The following is an 18,226-nucleotide window of genomic DNA, read 5'->3' on the forward strand; positions in this document are numbered from 1 at the left end:
TTTTTTTACTGTGTTGTAACTTTGTAAATACAAATTTAACTTTTATACCGAAGCACGAATTTATTTTCAAACTTTCAGATGATAAAATATTCAAATGAAGATCTCTACAGGCTCAAGGCAGTTTCTGCTTCATTTTCTTGCTTTTTCCTCCAAATGTTTACCTACAGTTGTCATAAGGAATACTGAAAGTTGCAGCAGCTTTTCCCTGCCTGTGGAGAGTCACATCCTCTGTATATCACCAGGAGGATTTCATGCATGGTCTACTTTATCTTCTCTGGCAGTTTAACGTGCATCTCCAATGATGTCTGACTTTGAAACAGGCGTGAAACTTTCTAGTTTCCATACTGTCTCAGGGCAGTGAGATTGTTGTCCCTGTGTGTGAGAGCTTTGCCCTGTGGGTTTATGTGTGTTCTCCGGGCTGTCACTGGGTGAGTTCTTGCCTTCTCCAGAGAGTGCCTCAGAGCAGTGAGAAACTCAGTCAAGGCATATGAGTGGTAATGGACACACCAAAATGAATAAAGTGACTTCTCGGAGGAAGAAGGGTTCGGAGGTAGATATTTTGACAAACATTTTCTTTATATTTAATCTGGGTTGCCACAGTTTCATTACACGAGTATATATAATTCAGGGTACCTCTTCAAGACCAATTGAATGTCATCCCCCTCTAAATCAGTGGTTAGAATTTGGTATGTTGTCAGCAAATTAGTTTATCAGCCTGCTCGTGATAGCACTCACTGGGAGAAAGGAGGTTTCTTCTTATTCTTTGTCACCTGCATCTTGTACAACAGACACTCTGTTAACCAAAATGGCAGAATAATGACTTTAGCAAGGAGCTCTAGTGATTTAATTAGTGTTTATATTTATGGCACTGAAATGACATTAGTCATCCATGCTGGATCACGGCTTTGTACAGCTCTCCTTGCATGAAGGATGGATACAGTATTTCTAATCATGTTTTAGTGAGAAACATATGCCATATAAGCTGTATCTAAGCATGTCTCAATTCCAATAAGATTTGGCATTTTCTCTTATTACCTGGTCAGAAGCAAGGTGCTATTAAAGATAGATAAATCAGCATGCTTTAAATTTCCTGACAAAAATAAATACTCTGTATCTCTGAGCTTCTTGATCATCTCTCACCATTCACATCTGGAGCATGGTGAACTGAGGGGTTTATTTGCAAAGGTGATAGGGAGATGCAGAGACGGAGGAAGCAAAAGTTTACATCTAAACCTTTACTTCATTAGGTACAAAGTTTCATATGGACTCTAAAGTATGTGGTCTCACTGTTGACCTAGAAGGTGTTGAAAAGGAAGAAGGGGAGGATTATATGTTTTCCAAGAATGAAAAATCTGTGAGAGTTACGACCTTACCTCAGCCTAGAACAGTTTTGTACAGGTATGGAGAAAGATTTCAATTTTTAGCTGATTTTTGGTTAACGCTCGTAACTTTTTTTCTTGCTTTACCTGATGAATTGTTGAAAGCTGTGGGAAGCTCTGAGATACAGGCCACCCCCAATGTGTGCCTTTTACCCAGGGAGCTGAATATTTGCCTTACAGTCTTACTGAATTCTTACATCCCATGTTTCTTCCCCTGAATTCTGGCCCACCTACACCACTCACCCCACAGTTAGGTGGGAGCCACAAGAGTGGACGTGCCTTGGAGAAGAAGAATGTAGCCTTTATTGGCAATACTGGTCATTACCTCTTTAAGAGTTCTGCCCTTTGCTCTTTATCACAGCTTTGTCCTCTTGTTTTTTGTTTTCCTTTGTTCCTTCCCTTCCAGAGTTTAGCTATGACCCTCATGCTTGTGCAGGAACAGTTTAATCTTGCCGTAGTGATGACGAACCTTGAGCTGGCACTGGTCACAGGTAGTTGCCACTACCATAAATTCTCCTCTACTCCTCCCACCAGTTTTGGGTGAGCAGGTAGAAGATCAGCTTTCAGGGTCTGTTGGCTCAAATTCTTCTCTAATTAATCTGTAATTTCCCTCAGTCTGAAAGCTGCTCAGCAATATGTTGAGGGGATTATTTCTCCAGTACAACATCCTACTTCCTTTTTGCAATGTAAAAGTAGCGTTTACAGCTCTCAGGGTCTGCAGAAAATGTGTGCAAGGATGTACTGCTTGAACCTTGCTGTGGGGGGCCTGCAGTTTGATATTTCAATTCCTATCCTGTGAATAGATGAGTCATGCATATTATAAAAGTTTAATTAACACCCCATTCTGGGGTGTTTAATGGAACACACAGGACCTGTTCTCCCAGTTGCAATACAACTGGCTTTCTGGTAAGCTAAGTTGGCTTTACCATGTTTATATCCCTCTGTAAAAGTCACAGCATATTTATCAGAAAGTAAAAATGACTGCTTAAATAGTCATTTTGAATAAGGTACAGCAGTGGAGATGTGTATTGCACAGCAGCTCGTACATTTGGCCAGTCCATCATGTTTCTTTCTAGTGCATTCCTTAGATACATTTAAACCTAAATACAAAAATTCCTGCTTAGTCTGTTGACTGCACATTTAAACTGCACTGTTTGAGAATGTGTTGCTGTCTCACTGCCAGATAGAAAATATGCAAAGAATTGTGACCTGGTATGGTTGATACCTTTTTATCATTATTTTTCTTATTCTTCCCCTCTCTGTGCCCCCAATTAGTGAATTACCTGAAAGAGAAGAAGGAGAAGGTGAAGAAACTCCAAACTTCAGCCACTGGGGACCACCTCGGACGTATGTTCATAAAGTTGCATCGTTTCTTTTCATTTGTGTTATGTCTTAATTTTTGTGAGCCTGATTATTTCTTTTTTCTCTCTCATCCCTTTTCTCCCAGTAACTTAAGGTACTTTTGGACCTTAGGCTTTCTTAGATACAGTGTATTTTTAACAATGTTCAACAGAACTGTACTTTCTGGTTATATAACTGACTTGGGAAAGCTTGGTGTGTTTATGTTGATGATGACTTACAAATTCATGTTCATGTAATAACTATTAAGTGTGAGCAGTGTACGGAGTACTTCTGTCTCCTTTTCCATGGGTTTTCTGCTAAATTCTGTGGTGTAATTGGAATTGCCAAGCCAACTTTAGCCACATTCTCATTATGCTGCTAACACTTTTAGGTGAATTGATTTTATGGTCCTACGTACAAAATGATTTAAACAATTCTGCCTAAGCTGATTAATATGCATCTGACACATGGAAGCCAGCAAGCTGCATTAAATTTGTTTATTGTTTTATCATTCTAGCATACCATTTGCAGTTTTTGCCATTTCCAAACAATTTAATCAAACTGAAAACGACTGAGTTTGTTTACTTTGAAGACCTGTGTGGTTTACTGTGACTTGTTCTAAAATAAAAACCTATTGGAAGGGCAGTAGGCCTGGGCTGGCAATAACTTTTTTTCTTTTTGAGGGGCGAAGACAACTGAGGGTAAGAAGCAAGGTCTTTTGTGAGCATTCATAGGCTTCTGGCTTCATCTCTTCACTCTGTTAGATAGTCTTGAAAGACCAAAAGCTTACATTTATTTAAGGCTTTGTGTTTAACTGTTTCAAGCTGTTAGACTTCTGCATGTATTTTTCCAGTGTTGAGATCTTCAGAGATCCTCATGTGTCTCTTGGAATAAGTATTGTTGGTGGACAAACTGTCATAAAGCGCCTAAAGAATGGAGAGGAACTTAAAGGGATCTTTATCAAACAAGTTTTGGAAGACAGCCCAGCAGGAAGAACAAGAGCTTTAAAAACTGGAGATAAAATACTTGAGGTAAATGCAGACAAACCTACCTTTTCATTTGAAGAAATAAAGTTTGACTCAGCTTTGGAAGGATGGATGGAGGAACAAAATACAACCACCACTTTGTGAAGTATTGATGGCTGTGTTTTGAAAACCAAAAAAATACCCCTGCTGTCTTTTCCTTTTTAAAGGTTTAACTGTGGAGATCGTTTAACATTCTCCTGTATATTTAAGAAAAGACAGCCCCTGAGAAAATGAAAGAAAATAAAAAGACTTCTATGAATGAATAAGAAATAGTAATTTATGTTATAACTTGCTATAACTTCTAGGTATGCGTTACAATATATGGAAGAGTTTACTGAAATATATGGGTTTTTATTTTGTGTATGTTATTTTGTATTTGTTAGCTGGCTTGTTGTCTGGTTTGCTACTGTTTAAAGGAAATTGCTGATTTCAGCAAGTGCCTGAGATGAGAATGGCATTGTCACCTTGGGATTCAGAGATAAATGAGTAAAAATCAGCCCAGCCAGGACTGGCATTCCTGTGTGTACTTTGGGGTTGCGTGTGATGTTTTGAAAGATGTTTCAAACCAGACTTAGTTTACAAACAGGTAAAATCTGAAAGTGTTATTATACCTACCATTCTCTGACAGTCTTGTTCTTTGTTTTTTGGAATAGAACAGTTGTTTGACAAAATATATGGCCATCTTTATTGTGAATGCTAACTAATATGCTTTTCTTTAAACCAATCAGGAAAAATCCTTCAAAAATAATTTCTATTGACTGCTTTTGGAACCTTCCTCATAGAAACTAATCTTCTGTGAATGTATGTGATCTCTTTAAAAGGTGCAGTGCAAATAACAAGCTACCTAATAAAAACAAATCATATTTGTTAGGTTTCTGGGATAGATCTACAAAATGCCACACACGAAGAAGCAGTGGAAGCTATCAAGAATGCAGGAAATCCTGTTGTGTTTGTAGTTCAGAGTTTGTCTAACGTACCAAAAGTGAGTTTATTTCTACTTTTTATTCCAAAATTTAACAAATCTGTTGTATGCATCTTATTTTAAAGTAGGCTAAGTTTCTTTTGGCAAGATCTGACAATTCGTGTCCCCATCCTTTCTTTTGGAGTTTCTGCTTGTAGACCACATCCTTGCTTACCTAGCTTGGTTCAAAACCTTGTTTCTTTGTTATAAATCAAGTTGATGTCAATCTGTTGACTAGATATTAATTCAATTGTCCCATCTGTAAAATTGCATCTGGCCCTGCGTATTCTAATTTGTTTGTATTTCATAATGTAAAAATACACTCAGTTATCCAAATGAACAAAATATGAAATGGTGAAAAATAGCCAGATTGGCACCAGCAGCTCCATGTAAAATGGATCACCAAAAAAACCTGAAGTAGTCCTTCAGCAGCAAGCTAAATTTCAAGAGATTTAGATGTCTCCTCATCTTCAAGGTGAAGGCAAGAAACCTCTTAATGCTTCTCTAAGAAAAGGCATATGATTCAGAGGAATGTTTAAGTAATGAGGAGATGAGGGAAGATGTCAAACAGTGAGCACAAAAATTCAGTGTTTTTAATTTCAGTGAAATCAGACTCCTCAGCTGCACTGCGGTGCAATTCTATGTAGAAAAACATGAAGAGTGCAGAGTGTGCTGGATGGCTTTATTATTGTTATTACCTAAATTTCAGGTGTTTAAAAGCTCTAACAGTCTTTTCTAGTGTGTGTAATATGTATTGTTTTACAGGTGGTTTCTGCCATACATCCTAAGGGAATCAAAGTCAGCAAAGATCAGGATGCAAACAAAGAAAATAAGAGTGAAAAGGTATTTATTCCATGTAATGCTACACTCAAGTTCTACTAAATCAAGTGATACAATAATGTGTTATAATGGTATGATAAGCCTCAGTGAAGTCTGAAGTGAAACTTGAAGTGCTCTGAAATTTTTTAGATTCAGGTAGTTTTTGCCAAATTTCTGCCAAATGAAAGACAGGATTCAGGCTCCCCTGGTGCTTTATATTGGCATTTTTCTGGAGTTGCTTGCCTTGCTCCATGGGGAGGCAAATTGATTCTCCTTTTTCAGTGGAAATAGAGAAATAATAACGTGTACACGGATGATATCCTTAATGTGAGGCTGTCTGAAATTCAGTAAAATTGTGTTATAGGGTAATTAAATCAGGTAGGTCTCCCATGTTTCCTATTGCTGTGTAAAACAAGGAAATGACCAAGTGGTCTGCTGCTGGCCTGCTAATTGTGAAGCTATTACAGTAACTTCTACAGCAGATTTAAAAAAAATTTTAAAAAAGGAAACCTGTTTGATATGAACCAGTGGATCTGTTTTAATCACCAGAATAAGGGAAAAATTTCACTTTTCATTTTTCATTCTCAGCCAGGTTGCTTTAATAGCACAAGTATTTCCCTGGATGCCTTTCTTCTAGGAACTGAGTTGACCTCTGTAGATCAGGTGCACCTTCAAGGACGAAGAAGCAGTGACAGAATTAGAGTCAATACAATAACTATAAATAATAGAGAATACAATAACTTTAGCTCGGTGCAGTTTAACATGCCAACAACAAATATGGCGAGCTTTTCATTTGATCCTACTCAATAATTCTGTGTTTCTTGTGTAACTGAAAAGACCCCCTCGTCTCTGAAAGTTTTTGTAAGACTTGTACCTGACAGATACAGACTCTATGAGGCTCGATTATTCCCCTCTCCCCCACCCCTCCCTCCCAAAAAAATCAAGATGTTGAAGCTTTGCTTTCATGCCCATGGATAATACTCACAATGAAGCAGTTACAATCCCCTTTTCTTGGTTTTGCTATCGATATTTCTGATCTCAGAAGCTCTCATCCTCGTGCAATGCGCCGCCTTTAATCTCTAGGACTCCAGTGTGTTCCGTTCTATAGCGTTTGGAGGTTAAAGAGGGAACCTAATCTTTCTCAGACCTTTTTCATCTATTGGTGCTGTAAACTGGTGGGTGGAATATAGAAAAGCATCGGTGCCTAAATACACAGCTCCTTTTTAGCTTTGAACATGAATTCACAAAATAGTCATACTGTGCTGCAGCAGGGGCATCTCGGAGTTGGAACGATTTGCTATTAGTGGATTATTGGTCTGTGTCCCTGTGGGAAATCACTGATATTTCTAGTCCAGTCTTCAAAGTCTCACAAAAGAATCTGGTTTGAAAGTTGCTATTTCCATCTGAAAAAATCCACTTGTTCCTGTATGATAAATGATCTTTTCAATAGTGAAGATTTTTCTCTATTTAAACACTTGAAACAATTGAGCTTCTTGTGGACAAATCAGCTTTAAATTCTTTTGCTGATGAGCTGTTTTTAGCTGTGTTTTTTGCCATTGTCTTTGCTGGGAGGAGCTGTGCTAATTCAGAAACACTGTGTAGACACACCTGGACTCTTGGTGGGTTAGAAGTGATGTACTCAGCTTGTCCTGAGCCATAGCAAGACGTTGGGTAAGCTTATGTGTCTCGTGTCAAGTATTTACTGTCTTAAGTGGCTAAGGGTCAAATTTTAGGCTTTGAGTTGTTAGCAAATTACAGTGATACTCATTTGTCATAGGTAGATGGAAGAGGAGCTGCAGGTTTTCCATCTTTGTGTGTGTGGTAATGTCCTGTGTGAGTCTTCTGACGCTTCTTGAACCTTCTGGATTTTGTACAGCTCTGCCTCTACTGAGATCAAGCTAAAACTGGAAGAGTTATTTGGTGTGTTGTATGCTTAGGGGAAACAGCTGCCAGGTCTCCGAGTGCAGGGCTTTTACTACCATTGGACATATTTCATGTATTAGTGTTATGTCATCCTCAGTGCAACATTTTTCTGTAATATTTTTTTGAACCAATGGGATGATGCCAGTCTTACCTCAGAAAACGTGTGTAGCTGACATTGCAGTTGGCTAGTTGAACTACTCCACGCAAATTTAGGCTCAAGAGTTTAGAAATCTATATGCAGGTTCAGCTTTCATTATAGCTAGTAGAAAATTTTATTCTAGATTTGATGTTTGGGTGTTCTGCAATTGCCAGCTATAGCAACACTCATTATAGGCATTCGGGCTGCTCTAATGGCATAACGCACTCGGTGTTCCCTTTCTAAAGTGCATCCTGCTATTAGTAGTGAGGTTGCATGGGATACGGTTGAATGCAATTTGGTGAAATCACATAGCCAACTGAGGCACTATCCAGTTACTGTGAGCTATAAAACTGTTGCTTGGACGAAGGAGCTGCTCTTGTCATTAGATCCAAAGCCTGGTCTTCTGCCTGCTATGCGCCGCTATATGCATCATTACAGGAGCTGTCTCTATTTATGTGAGGTAATAGAATTTTATTGTACATTCTAATTCAAATTATATTTTTTTTAATTTTAACCAAAATGAAGTTGAGGGTCTAAATATTACCATGACATAAAAACTGAGTTCTTACTGTCAGTATTAGATGTTTGTTGACTTCAAACAGTAGAAGACAACTTTGAGCATTTCTAATGAGAAATGGGGGTATAATTTAGTGTTTATTTTCAACCCTTGATTAATATTCATACGTTCATGCTTGATACTCAAGTATTTTGTCAACAACAGTTCATTCTCAGTTGTATCTTTTTGATGTTCGCTGTAATTTCTTTTTCTGTTTTCTTGCCTGAAAAGTCTGTGCTCCAGATTTTAGTGTTGTGATTAAGTGCTATGTATGAACACATGGAGCTAGCAGGATGTTTGTTTTTTTTCTCGTGAATGGAGGATACAAAGCATGTAATTATTTTACTTTGAATCCATCAGAGAAAGTATGGGGCCCCACCTCCAATGAAATTGCCACCTCCCTACAGAGCGCTTGAAAGGCTGCACTCAGAGGAAGCCAGCGTGGATGAAGAGGAGGAGGAGGAGGATGCTTGTGCAGAGAGTAAGTGGTGCTACAATCGTTGTGTCAGATGATGTTTGTGTGATGTAGATGGATTATATGACATGATAAAGATATCTGCCTTTTTCTGCTTGTGTTATGGAAGTAGTGCTGTGTGGCAGTAGGATCTAATTCTCAAACTTGCCCTCACTGAGAGCTGCTGATTTATTAGCCGGCCTTCTCTTCCCAGCCAGGATCCTATAGCTGTCTTCTGAAGAGATGTAACAAGGGCTCTGTTTTCAGTCTAAAAATGTTTAAGTGAGCTGTAGAGTGCTTGCTTTGGCAGTGGTGTCAGTCATAGAAGTCAGACTTCGTGCTTTACCCTTGTAATTTTGGTGGTAGCTAAGTAGTCCTGGGCTGAGAACCCTGGGTGCATGGTCCTCACCCAAGAAAGCCTGCAGTTGATTTGGGGCATTCCTATTCAAACAAAATATTTTCCTTTAAAATGAAAATATCTTGATTTATTATTTCAGTGCTGTTCTAAAAGAAGCTCTCCTATCTTTGTAACATCTTCTAGGGAAAGGTTCTGCAACTATCTTTATTTGTTTGTTTATTTTAAAACAAATTACAGTGATTAGTGCTCTGTGCAGTCATTTAGGGACTTAGAGGAGGACATTGTGCAACTTGAGAGTTTTCCACAGCACGACTGATATTCCATGATACTGCTATATGAATTCCAACTTTGGATAAATGTAGTACTGTTATGCATAGCTTGTCTTGCCTAAATTGTTTAGGGATATAAAAATCACAGATAAGAATACAAAATTATTTTCTTAAATGAGACATGTCGTTGTTTTTTGTTGTTGTTATTGCACTCTCATGTACCAAAACAGCATACTTGTTTGTTAGCAGCAATGACATTTCTCATCTGTTTCTTGGAGTGGGTTTTATTTTCCCAAGGTAGGGCCAAACCAAAGCAGACAGATGCCATTGTAGCTTTTGCCTTAGGAGCAGCAGGTATGGCTTCCACCCAGTATAAGCTCTAATCCTGAGGCCTGCTGATGGGAAAGCTCTTCCAGCTGCTCTTGCTGACTTCCTCCTCCTTGCTGGCAGCGGTGTGCCATTGGAGAGATAATTAATGAGGTTGGTTGATTTATTGGTGGAGATCAGAAGATTTTGGAAGAAGAGGAAGAAGGTTTTTTGGTGTTCTGGTTGGTAAGTGGTAGTCAGGAGGAGCACTTGATCTGAGACTCAAGCATCTCAGCAGCTGTGGAATGGACTTCCACAGTTTCTTTTCTGCAAAACCTATTAAACAGTTTTCTCTGTAAATTTGAGCACAGTATTATATTTGTGACCTATCTAGTGTCCCTAATTTTTTGTCCTAATTCTTCATCACCATCCCAGCAATCTCAGTCCAGGAAAGTACCTGCCCTCTTTACGGTGCCAATTTGCATGTTCATATTGGTCTCTTTCTTGCCTACTTATTATGCTAGTTCTACGTTTGTTGTGAACTTAATAATATACTGAGCTTCACTGAACATAAGGTGAACTTAATGATTGTCTTCTGAGTTTAGAAGATTGGATATCCTGAAAAGAAGAGGTGTCATTTCAGGTGAATTCATGTCATAGCCTCCCCTTCTTTCATTTACACCCCGTGGTTCTCAATCTGTGCCAATAGTGTGGAAGATCTTAGAAGGACATTCTGAGGTTGTAGAGCTGTTAAGTCTGTGTACTCTAGTTGTGCTACTGATGGATTTAGTCATTTACTTATTTAGCATTCTTATTAATACAACTTAAATGTCATGAACCAACTCATCGATTTCTTTCATACAGCAGAAATAGTTTACTTGCTCCACTTCACACTTTTTCTTCATGTTTGTCCTTTTATTCATACCCTCATTTTTTGCCTTGTGTTCTTCTTCATCATTCCTCATACTGAAAATGAAATCAAAGCACTGTTAGACTTCCTACTGTAAACCAGAAAATGTTTCTTTCCTTTCTATCCTGTCCACACTGCACCGCAGTCTCGGTGTTCAGTCTGTTTTCCCCTTAAGGTGGCTGAATAACCTTTTGATATTGATTTCCTTTCCCCTTTGGGGTTTAAACTCACTTGCCTTTTTGCAGTGCTCCCTTTTATTTCTGCTTTTCCATCACTGAAATTGTGGCTTTCATTGCTGGCTCGCTGTAACAAACAGTCACTTCTTGTAGGTGTTCTGCTTTCTCTTTTCAAAGGTAGTTTTTCATCAGAAAAGGGTAAATCCTTGTTGGGCGTTGAACTTGGCTTACAGAAATTTCATACATCCTTCATGTTTCTGTGGTTTAAATGCTGAGCTCCACTGGCACTGCAAAGAAGATCCAGAATTTTATTTATTTTTTGAAATAAGTCTCCTTGCATCCTTAGCTTCAGACCTGCTTCTCTTTATATTCCAAATTAATTTGAACCATTAATATCTCAAAGATCATTTTCCAAGTTCAGTGTTGTGCTGCGTATTGAAAGCAAGTTGAAAATGGCATTTCCTCCTTTTTTCTTTTAATTTCCAGTGATACTATCAAATGTGTATCAGTCTCCAGCTCTGACTTTGTGTAGTGTGCTGCTTGTTTACTCTGTGCTTTGACTTCACTGTTTTATGGCTTCTAGTTTACATTTTAAAATACTTTTGTAAAACTTGAATCCTTTGGAGAGGAATGGCAGTTACATCAGTAACAGCTGGAGAAGACTAAGCTTACAGGATTTGTAGAAGACAACTTGTTTCCTTGCTTGCTTATTTAACTTTTTGGCAGACCAGCTTGGTGATTCTTCATCCTGCTGCAAAAAGAGCCTTCAGAATGCTTCATCTTTAAAAAAAAAAATAAAAGAAAGAAAAAAACCTGAAAATATTACAGTGACAGGTGATTTTGGAGGATGTCACTCTCCATAAAGATTTATTTTTAGGTTTCCCAAATGTTAAAAACATCAGATTTTGGATAGAATTTAAAAAAAAAAAATCAAAACAAATAAAAGGGAGGGAAAGCATACAAAGGAGCCATTTGTACTTAGGAGCAGCTGTGCTCCAGACTGTGTCAATAGGCATTGGTTTTTTTTTTCTTTTAGAGGCGGATGGCTGTAGGTGTGCACTAAGAGTCTGCTAATAGACTAATGTGCACCCTGTTGTGGCTTATTGCTGTAATGAGGGGTTAGTAGTAAAAAGAAGCAGAGGAAATGGATGGGCAGAGTAGTTCGTAATGGAATGTTTTGTAAGCTTTTCCTTTGGGCATTTGTAGCTGTACAATTTGGATATGTTTTTATAATGGAGTTGAGGCAATCATAACTTAAGAAAGGCCCTTAAAGACAATTAGAAAACTGTAAAGACAACTACTGGAAGAACTTGGAAACTTGAATTTCAACTGATAATTTATTTATTTTTTGTAAAAGTTTTTGTCTAGTTAAGAGGCTGAGATTGATCCGGTGGGTTTCAAATAAACTTGAAATAATAAAAATAGATAATAAAAAATAGTGAAAGGTGCCTAAGATAATGGACTAGATGCTGCAGCGCTCAGACTTCCTGTCTGCACGGATGTTTGACTGTATCTAATAAGGGGATAATAATGTCCCCTTCCTTTTTTTTTTTTTTTTTGTCTGCAGATAATGCAAAAATCAATGGAGCTATAAGAAAGCGTAATTATTTATCTTCCTAACACACTTGAGGAATGGCACTTGTTCTACCGAATCAAAACTTCTTTAGTGTTTCAGCCACGTGTTCTCCTTTGTGGTCGACCTGTGGCTGCTTAGGGTGACAGAGGGGCAAGTCTCCCTGCGTGTGTGGATTGGTTTGGATGAACGTACCCAAGGCTTTCACAGCTTCCACAGCATCAGTGACGTTGGTACTCATGGGAGAGGAGGATGGCTTTCATCAAAAACAAAAGCTTAAAAAAAATGGTAGAGAGTTCAGCTGAGGCTGAATGGAGTGTATGGCCAAGCACACGGAGTGCTTTAGGTGCAGCCCCAGGAAGTGTTTGTGTTCTGCTGTGGGTGAAGATGACAAAATATCGTTGTCCCTTTGGAAAAGCGCCAGAATGATGAGCAGTAGCTAAACAAAAACTTTTGATAAAGCAGTTTAAGCCTTGAGTATCCAACAGTTTGGAGTTTGCCTCGTGTAAAATGGTGTTAAAACAGAGGAGAAGAAATTTTAACGTGGGGGCTGAGGGGGGTGGCAAACCAAAACCTGTGGTCTCCAGGTGAGGCAGCTTGTGTAGCCAAACACTGCCTCTCCAATAGATGTCACTGCAATCAACAGCAAGTAGAGAAGATGTTCAAAGAGTAAGATGTAGCCTGGAAAAATGCTTCAAGCATTAGGAAAACAAAATTTGGGGGAAAAGAATAACAATTGCAATAATTAATTGTCTTAAATATATTAACAAGTGTATTTAGTGCAGCGCGTTTCTAAAGACCGTGCAGGAGTCAGGATTAGACAAATAGAGCAGTGACTTTATTTTCTTGCTGTGTTAATCTCTGTTTAATATGACTGTACTGCTAATCTGCTTTTCCTTTTCTTATTCTGACCCATAATTAGCTAAAAATATGTAAGTTTTGTAGCCAGCCCTAATAGAGCATCCAGAAGGGCTGTGCATTCCAGGCAGACAGCAAGCTGCTGTGCCACATGAGGATAGATTACAGTGTTGGTGTCACTGCAGTTTGGGGTTGGGGGTTAGTTTGGGTTTCTGTAATTGTGCTGTTTTCTTCTGCATTTGTGAATCACGTGGACAATTTTCAGCATCTGATGAAGTACTGCAAAAGGAAATTACTTTTTTGATGAATTAATAGTAAAATTGCAGCTGGGACTCCTTGTATTTTTTTTCTTTACTGTGTGCTTGTACATAATGCAGTGAACAGATGGTTTTGTGTGTGCTGTGATACATGTTCTAAAGAAAGGACAATGATCTTTAAAAATGAACAAATTAATGGCATTACCAAAATAACTGAGAATTTTGAGTTAATTTAAATGTGCCGTTCGGAACAGAGAATTAGTAAGGAATTCCCCAAATGAGTGAGTGTATTTATAAATGTAGAAAGATGTTTTATCTCTTTAATTACTAAATGAGAGATTGTGATTCTCTTCAATATTTCGGTTCAGCACGCTTATTGCCATGAAACTAATGCTGCTCAATCAGACTTACAAGTAAAATCCAAGTTAGGATGAAGTTTGAATTTTTCCTGTGCTTCCAGTAACAGATGGGTTTTGTTTTCTGACACGCTAAAAACCAGCAGCAAAAATCCACAAATTCATCTCAGTGTTGGGAAACTGCAGGATTTGCAGCGTTGGTAAACAGCGTGTTTAGGGGAGCCGTTTGACTGAGGAATGCAATTTTTAACCCCTGTTGTTTGTGTAAGAAGGATGCTTTGATAAATAACACCCATTAACCGTTCCTCTGCCATGCGGAGGGCCATTAAGCCTGGCAGTACCTGCAGCTCGCAGTGACACAAACAACCATTTGAGGTGACTCGTGTTGGGGATAGAGATGTCATTTGAATGCTAGCACAGCCAGGCAGTGCACAAACAGCAGCCGTGGAGCATCAGTGGGTCAGATGTGGGAAACCAGGGATCTGCTGCTCCCTGCATGCTTGCATAGGCAGCTTTCATCTGCTGGCAGATGTAACTGTTAGCTTGTGGGTAGCTTGAAATTAATATAATTGATGGCATCTCATAATAGAAACAGACAGACGGTTTGCCCTTAAGGAGAGAAAAATCTCAGAAAAATAGGCCCAAGGTCGTCAGAAGAAAGACAGCACTGAGCCTGTGTATGATGAGGATTTGAGCTGCTTACAGCACTGAATGTTTGTCAGGAATGCAGATACCTTGAAGTACATGCTGGTACAGCAATGGTACAAGGGGGTTTCCCAGGTAAGGATTCGAATCTCTCTCTGTATTGTGTTTGTTTCCAGCAAGTCATTTTGAGTATGTTTAGTGATATTTTAGAACTAGGGAAGTGCTGGAGATGAAAAAATAATGGCACGGATCTTTCTTTTTTTTTTTCTTCTCTCAGTTTGAAGCATGGAGGTATAGCATGATTAGAGTATTGAATGCATTTAATATCTTTAATGTATTTTGTCTTCTGTTTCCTTATAAATCATTGTTTCTGCTGTGTGTTGGTGCTGAACATTCTTATATACAAACCTGGTGCGAGCACGCCAGTGCTTAAAGTATAAGAATTCCTAGCATTAAATTTCTTGCTGTATAGAATAATCTACTCTTCCATAACTGTTATTGTAATGTAGAGACAGATGGCTGAATTTTCTTCACTTTGCTTGTTAAGGATGTGTTAGGTAAATGTTTTTAGACTAAAATAAAAAGCTGCTGGGAAATCTAAACTGAATATTCAGCATTTTCGTGGTATAAAGAGGCAAAACAAGAAGCAAGCAATGTGATAATAAACAAACGAGCTATTTGCAATGAAGGATAATCTAATCTTTAAATATTGCCTTAGATTGCATTTGTTCTTAGGTATGATCTTTTCTACCAACACAAACCAGGTATCCAGAGAATAGCATTAAAATGCAAGGCATGAAACATCCCGATTTGATGCTTTAAGGTTATTAAATTGTTTAAGGCACGGTGCAGGAAGCTTGCATTGCTCGGGATCTTTGATCTTACTCGGGTGTCACAGATAAGTAATTTCATGTAACTCAGAGATAAAGATAACATCTGTGGTATAAATCTGCATACGCAGGTATTGCTGTGCAAACTTGTTAAGAGATGATGATACAGGTACATCTTCATATCGCTCAGTGAAGAGCACTTAATATCACTGCAATGACCTGCAACTAAAAATATGCAGAAAGGATGCAAATGTTGAAAGAAAGAAATGAAAGACAAATATTAGCCTGTAAAAGGTTATTATGTGCTTATATCCTTAAATGTCTGATTTTTAGATAGGAAGGTATCTTTCATCATTACTGTCATAAATTATTGTTGATCAACTGCACCAAAAAAAAAAAAATAGAATGAGCTCTACTTGTGCATCGTGCCTTGTCCAGACTAGCAGAGCATTGCTTTTAGTTGGAATACAGAGTACATTGTTTGCATAATAGCTCTGTTCCAAAATGGTCTGTTTGGTTTAAACAGTAACTCCTCCAAGTATGTAGTGGGAACGAGCCTCTAACAGCAGGGAAAGTAAAAATGTGAGATGACGATAATTTTATTCATTACAGATGTTACTTAATTTTCCACAGTACTGCAGTCACTGAGACAGCTGTCCAGAATAACTTCTTTAACTGTTTGAGGAAGTTGAAGTATTTTTTTTCTCCCTCGTCTTAAGACTTGATTTTCCCCCATTCAATGCAGTGGCTTAGGGGCTAGTCATCAATTTACCTTCTGCTTTGTGAGACTATAATCGCTCTTTATGAGACTAGCTGGCATTGAAAAGCGATCCAAAATATTTCTCTGTAGGTATGCTAGCTGGAGTGTGCTGTGACAGGCTACTCAGAATGGTTCTGTGGCATGTAGTGGTCACATGCACATTGAAAACAACTGCTAAATTAAATGACACTTGGAAGAAGACGTGTGCGTGAAAGGCTTTGATATCTACCCCAGATGAACATGTCAGTTATATTAGTGAATTCAAAACACCTCTACTGTCTTGGAGTTGGAAGAGGTGTTGTGGTGATGGGCTGGAGGACAGGTAGTGCTTTCTGCTACCCCAGAAATAACAATGAGCCTTTTGTTATTAGGGTATTGATAGACACCTCTGCTTGCCTCATGAGCGCTCAGAGATCACAGCTTGAGCTTGCCTGTCTCTGTTTCTCTCAAAAAAAAGTTACCAGAGGCAATATGTAAGCCTTGATTTTTTGGGGGCCCCGTCAAAGGAGCAGCAAATCTCTGTTGCTGTGAATGTAAGAAGTGCAACCTCTGCTGGACAGGGAAGGAGGGAAGGTCTAAGGAGCAGAGACCCCAGAGCCCAGGACGCCGGGCGTAGTGGCATCCCTCTACAGACAGCTCCAGTGTGGGCTCCCATTCTGCATGGGCCTTCCAAGCACCCACCAGCAGCAAGGGGCAGGTGCTTCTGTCAGATACCACCACTCCAGCTGGGCAGCTCCAGAAGGGAACATTTTGCCTCAGGAAGGTGTTTCCAACAGGCAAGTGGCATGGCAGGTACAATCCATAGCATCTTGGTGCTGTGTGCTCCTAGCTCTCTCGGCCGCCTACCCACAGACCTCCAGCTGTGATTCAAGATTCATGAGCATCATTGGCTGGGGTCGTGTTGAGGAGGGAAAGGAAGGAGGAATGGGGGTTGTTGATTTTAAAAGTGCAACTGGAAAACGGAGGACGTAACAGGAGTGCTGGGCTGTTGTCTGAGGAAAGGACAGAGCTTAAGTGTGCAGGAGGACACTTCTGCACATCCTTCTGTGTGCACGTAGTCCAGCACAGAGCCAGCAGCCTCTGCTGTCCCCAGCAGTGGTGCCCAAGCAGTCCAAACTTGGGAATTCTTGTTCCAGCGATGAGTGCATTGCTGCCAGGTGGCAGAGTTACCCGTGGGTTACTTCTGGGGTGAAAACTTGACTTTGTCATACTGTTTTGTGATTGTTCTGTTGACACCAAGTCTCTTCAACTTTTTTAATGCTTTACGTATTCTCAGAGGTCTTTTCTTATCCCTTATCTGAAAGCTAGGTGTGTTAGCTATCACTTCTATATAAACAGTTCATCTTTTATCTGAGAATTCAGGCCCACCAGCTTAAGGAGTATTTTCTGACCTATAAATGTTAAATTTACGAACCAGGTGCTCAATAAATGAGGTGGGAAGTTGTCATTTCCATGGTGTGACAATCCTAGGAGTATTAGGAGATATTGAACATAAGCTCTCATATCTGTAACACTCTGTTACTTAGAGTGGAACCACATACCTGAATTAGGAGTAATTGGAGGGAAATTCCACAAAGTATGTCAGCACAAGGCATTCGTTTGTGTCTGCAGGTGGAATTCAGTGGTGCCTCTTTACACTGTGAGAGCAGAGCTTTTACTCCATCCAAACGGTTCTTAAAGGTACTGTGCTATTTGGTGTCCATCCCTCCTGGTGCTCTGCAGTAGCTCTCAAGCAGTAGCATTCGCTGTACCTTCAAACAACATCAGAGTATTCCTGCACCACATGTGCCTTCAAACCTGAGCATTTGTCCTGTGCTAAACTGTAAACTTTAATACACGCCGTGTTCTGAACCAAAAAGGTTAAGTTAATTTTAAATCGCATCAAGTCTAGCTGTAATTTCCTCCATTTTGTAACCTGTTATTCTCTTAGGGATGCAGCAGGTTATTTGAGGATTATCACAGTATCGTTTTGTTGTGTATCTTTAATGCTTTTGAATAGGCAATGCAGCAGTTTTAGAGCAAGACCTTGTTCCAGGATTGAGTTGTTAGGTGCAGAAGATGTGATTTTTGAAAAACTGTTTCTCAAGGGAAGAAATCCATTAAATGAACAGCCCGACAGAACGGTGAGCAGTCAGCGAGGTGTCACCGGAGGGATGAGGGAAGAGCAGATGGGAAAGAAATGAGATGAGCCCAGGACTTGATGGATGAGGGAGCGAGTAGAGCTGTATGCAAGGATGAGCACAGGCAGCAGAGGAGTGAAGGCCAAGGATGATGTTGAATGGGATTTGGTGAGGCGTGGGGAGCACAGCAAAGCCTCTCACTCACAGAATG

General features: G+C 39.3%; 1 protein-coding gene across 1 annotated transcript in view; it reads left to right on the forward strand.

Annotated features, from left to right (window-relative positions):
• Window positions 1–1,226: 1,226 nt before the first annotated feature.
• Window positions 1,227–18,226, forward strand: part of LOC104912423 (inaD-like protein) — a 68,313-nt gene continuing 51,313 nt past the window's right edge. Inside the window, exons 1-6 of the mRNA XM_010716055.3 lie at window positions 1,227–1,398; window positions 2,655–2,726; window positions 3,574–3,751; window positions 4,617–4,727; window positions 5,472–5,549; window positions 8,504–8,624. Of these exons, the coding sequence (XP_010714357.1) occupies window positions 1,262–1,398; window positions 2,655–2,726; window positions 3,574–3,751; window positions 4,617–4,727; window positions 5,472–5,549; window positions 8,504–8,624 (697 nt within the window). The 5' untranslated portion in view covers window positions 1,227–1,261. The remainder of the gene's footprint in view (window positions 1,399–2,654; window positions 2,727–3,573; window positions 3,752–4,616; window positions 4,728–5,471; window positions 5,550–8,503; window positions 8,625–18,226) is intronic.

Source organism: Meleagris gallopavo, chromosome 10 (assembly GCF_000146605.3).
Source record: "Meleagris gallopavo isolate NT-WF06-2002-E0010 breed Aviagen turkey brand Nicholas breeding stock chromosome 10, Turkey_5.1, whole genome shotgun sequence".
Classification (NCBI taxonomy): domain Eukaryota; kingdom Metazoa; phylum Chordata; class Aves; order Galliformes; family Phasianidae; genus Meleagris; species Meleagris gallopavo.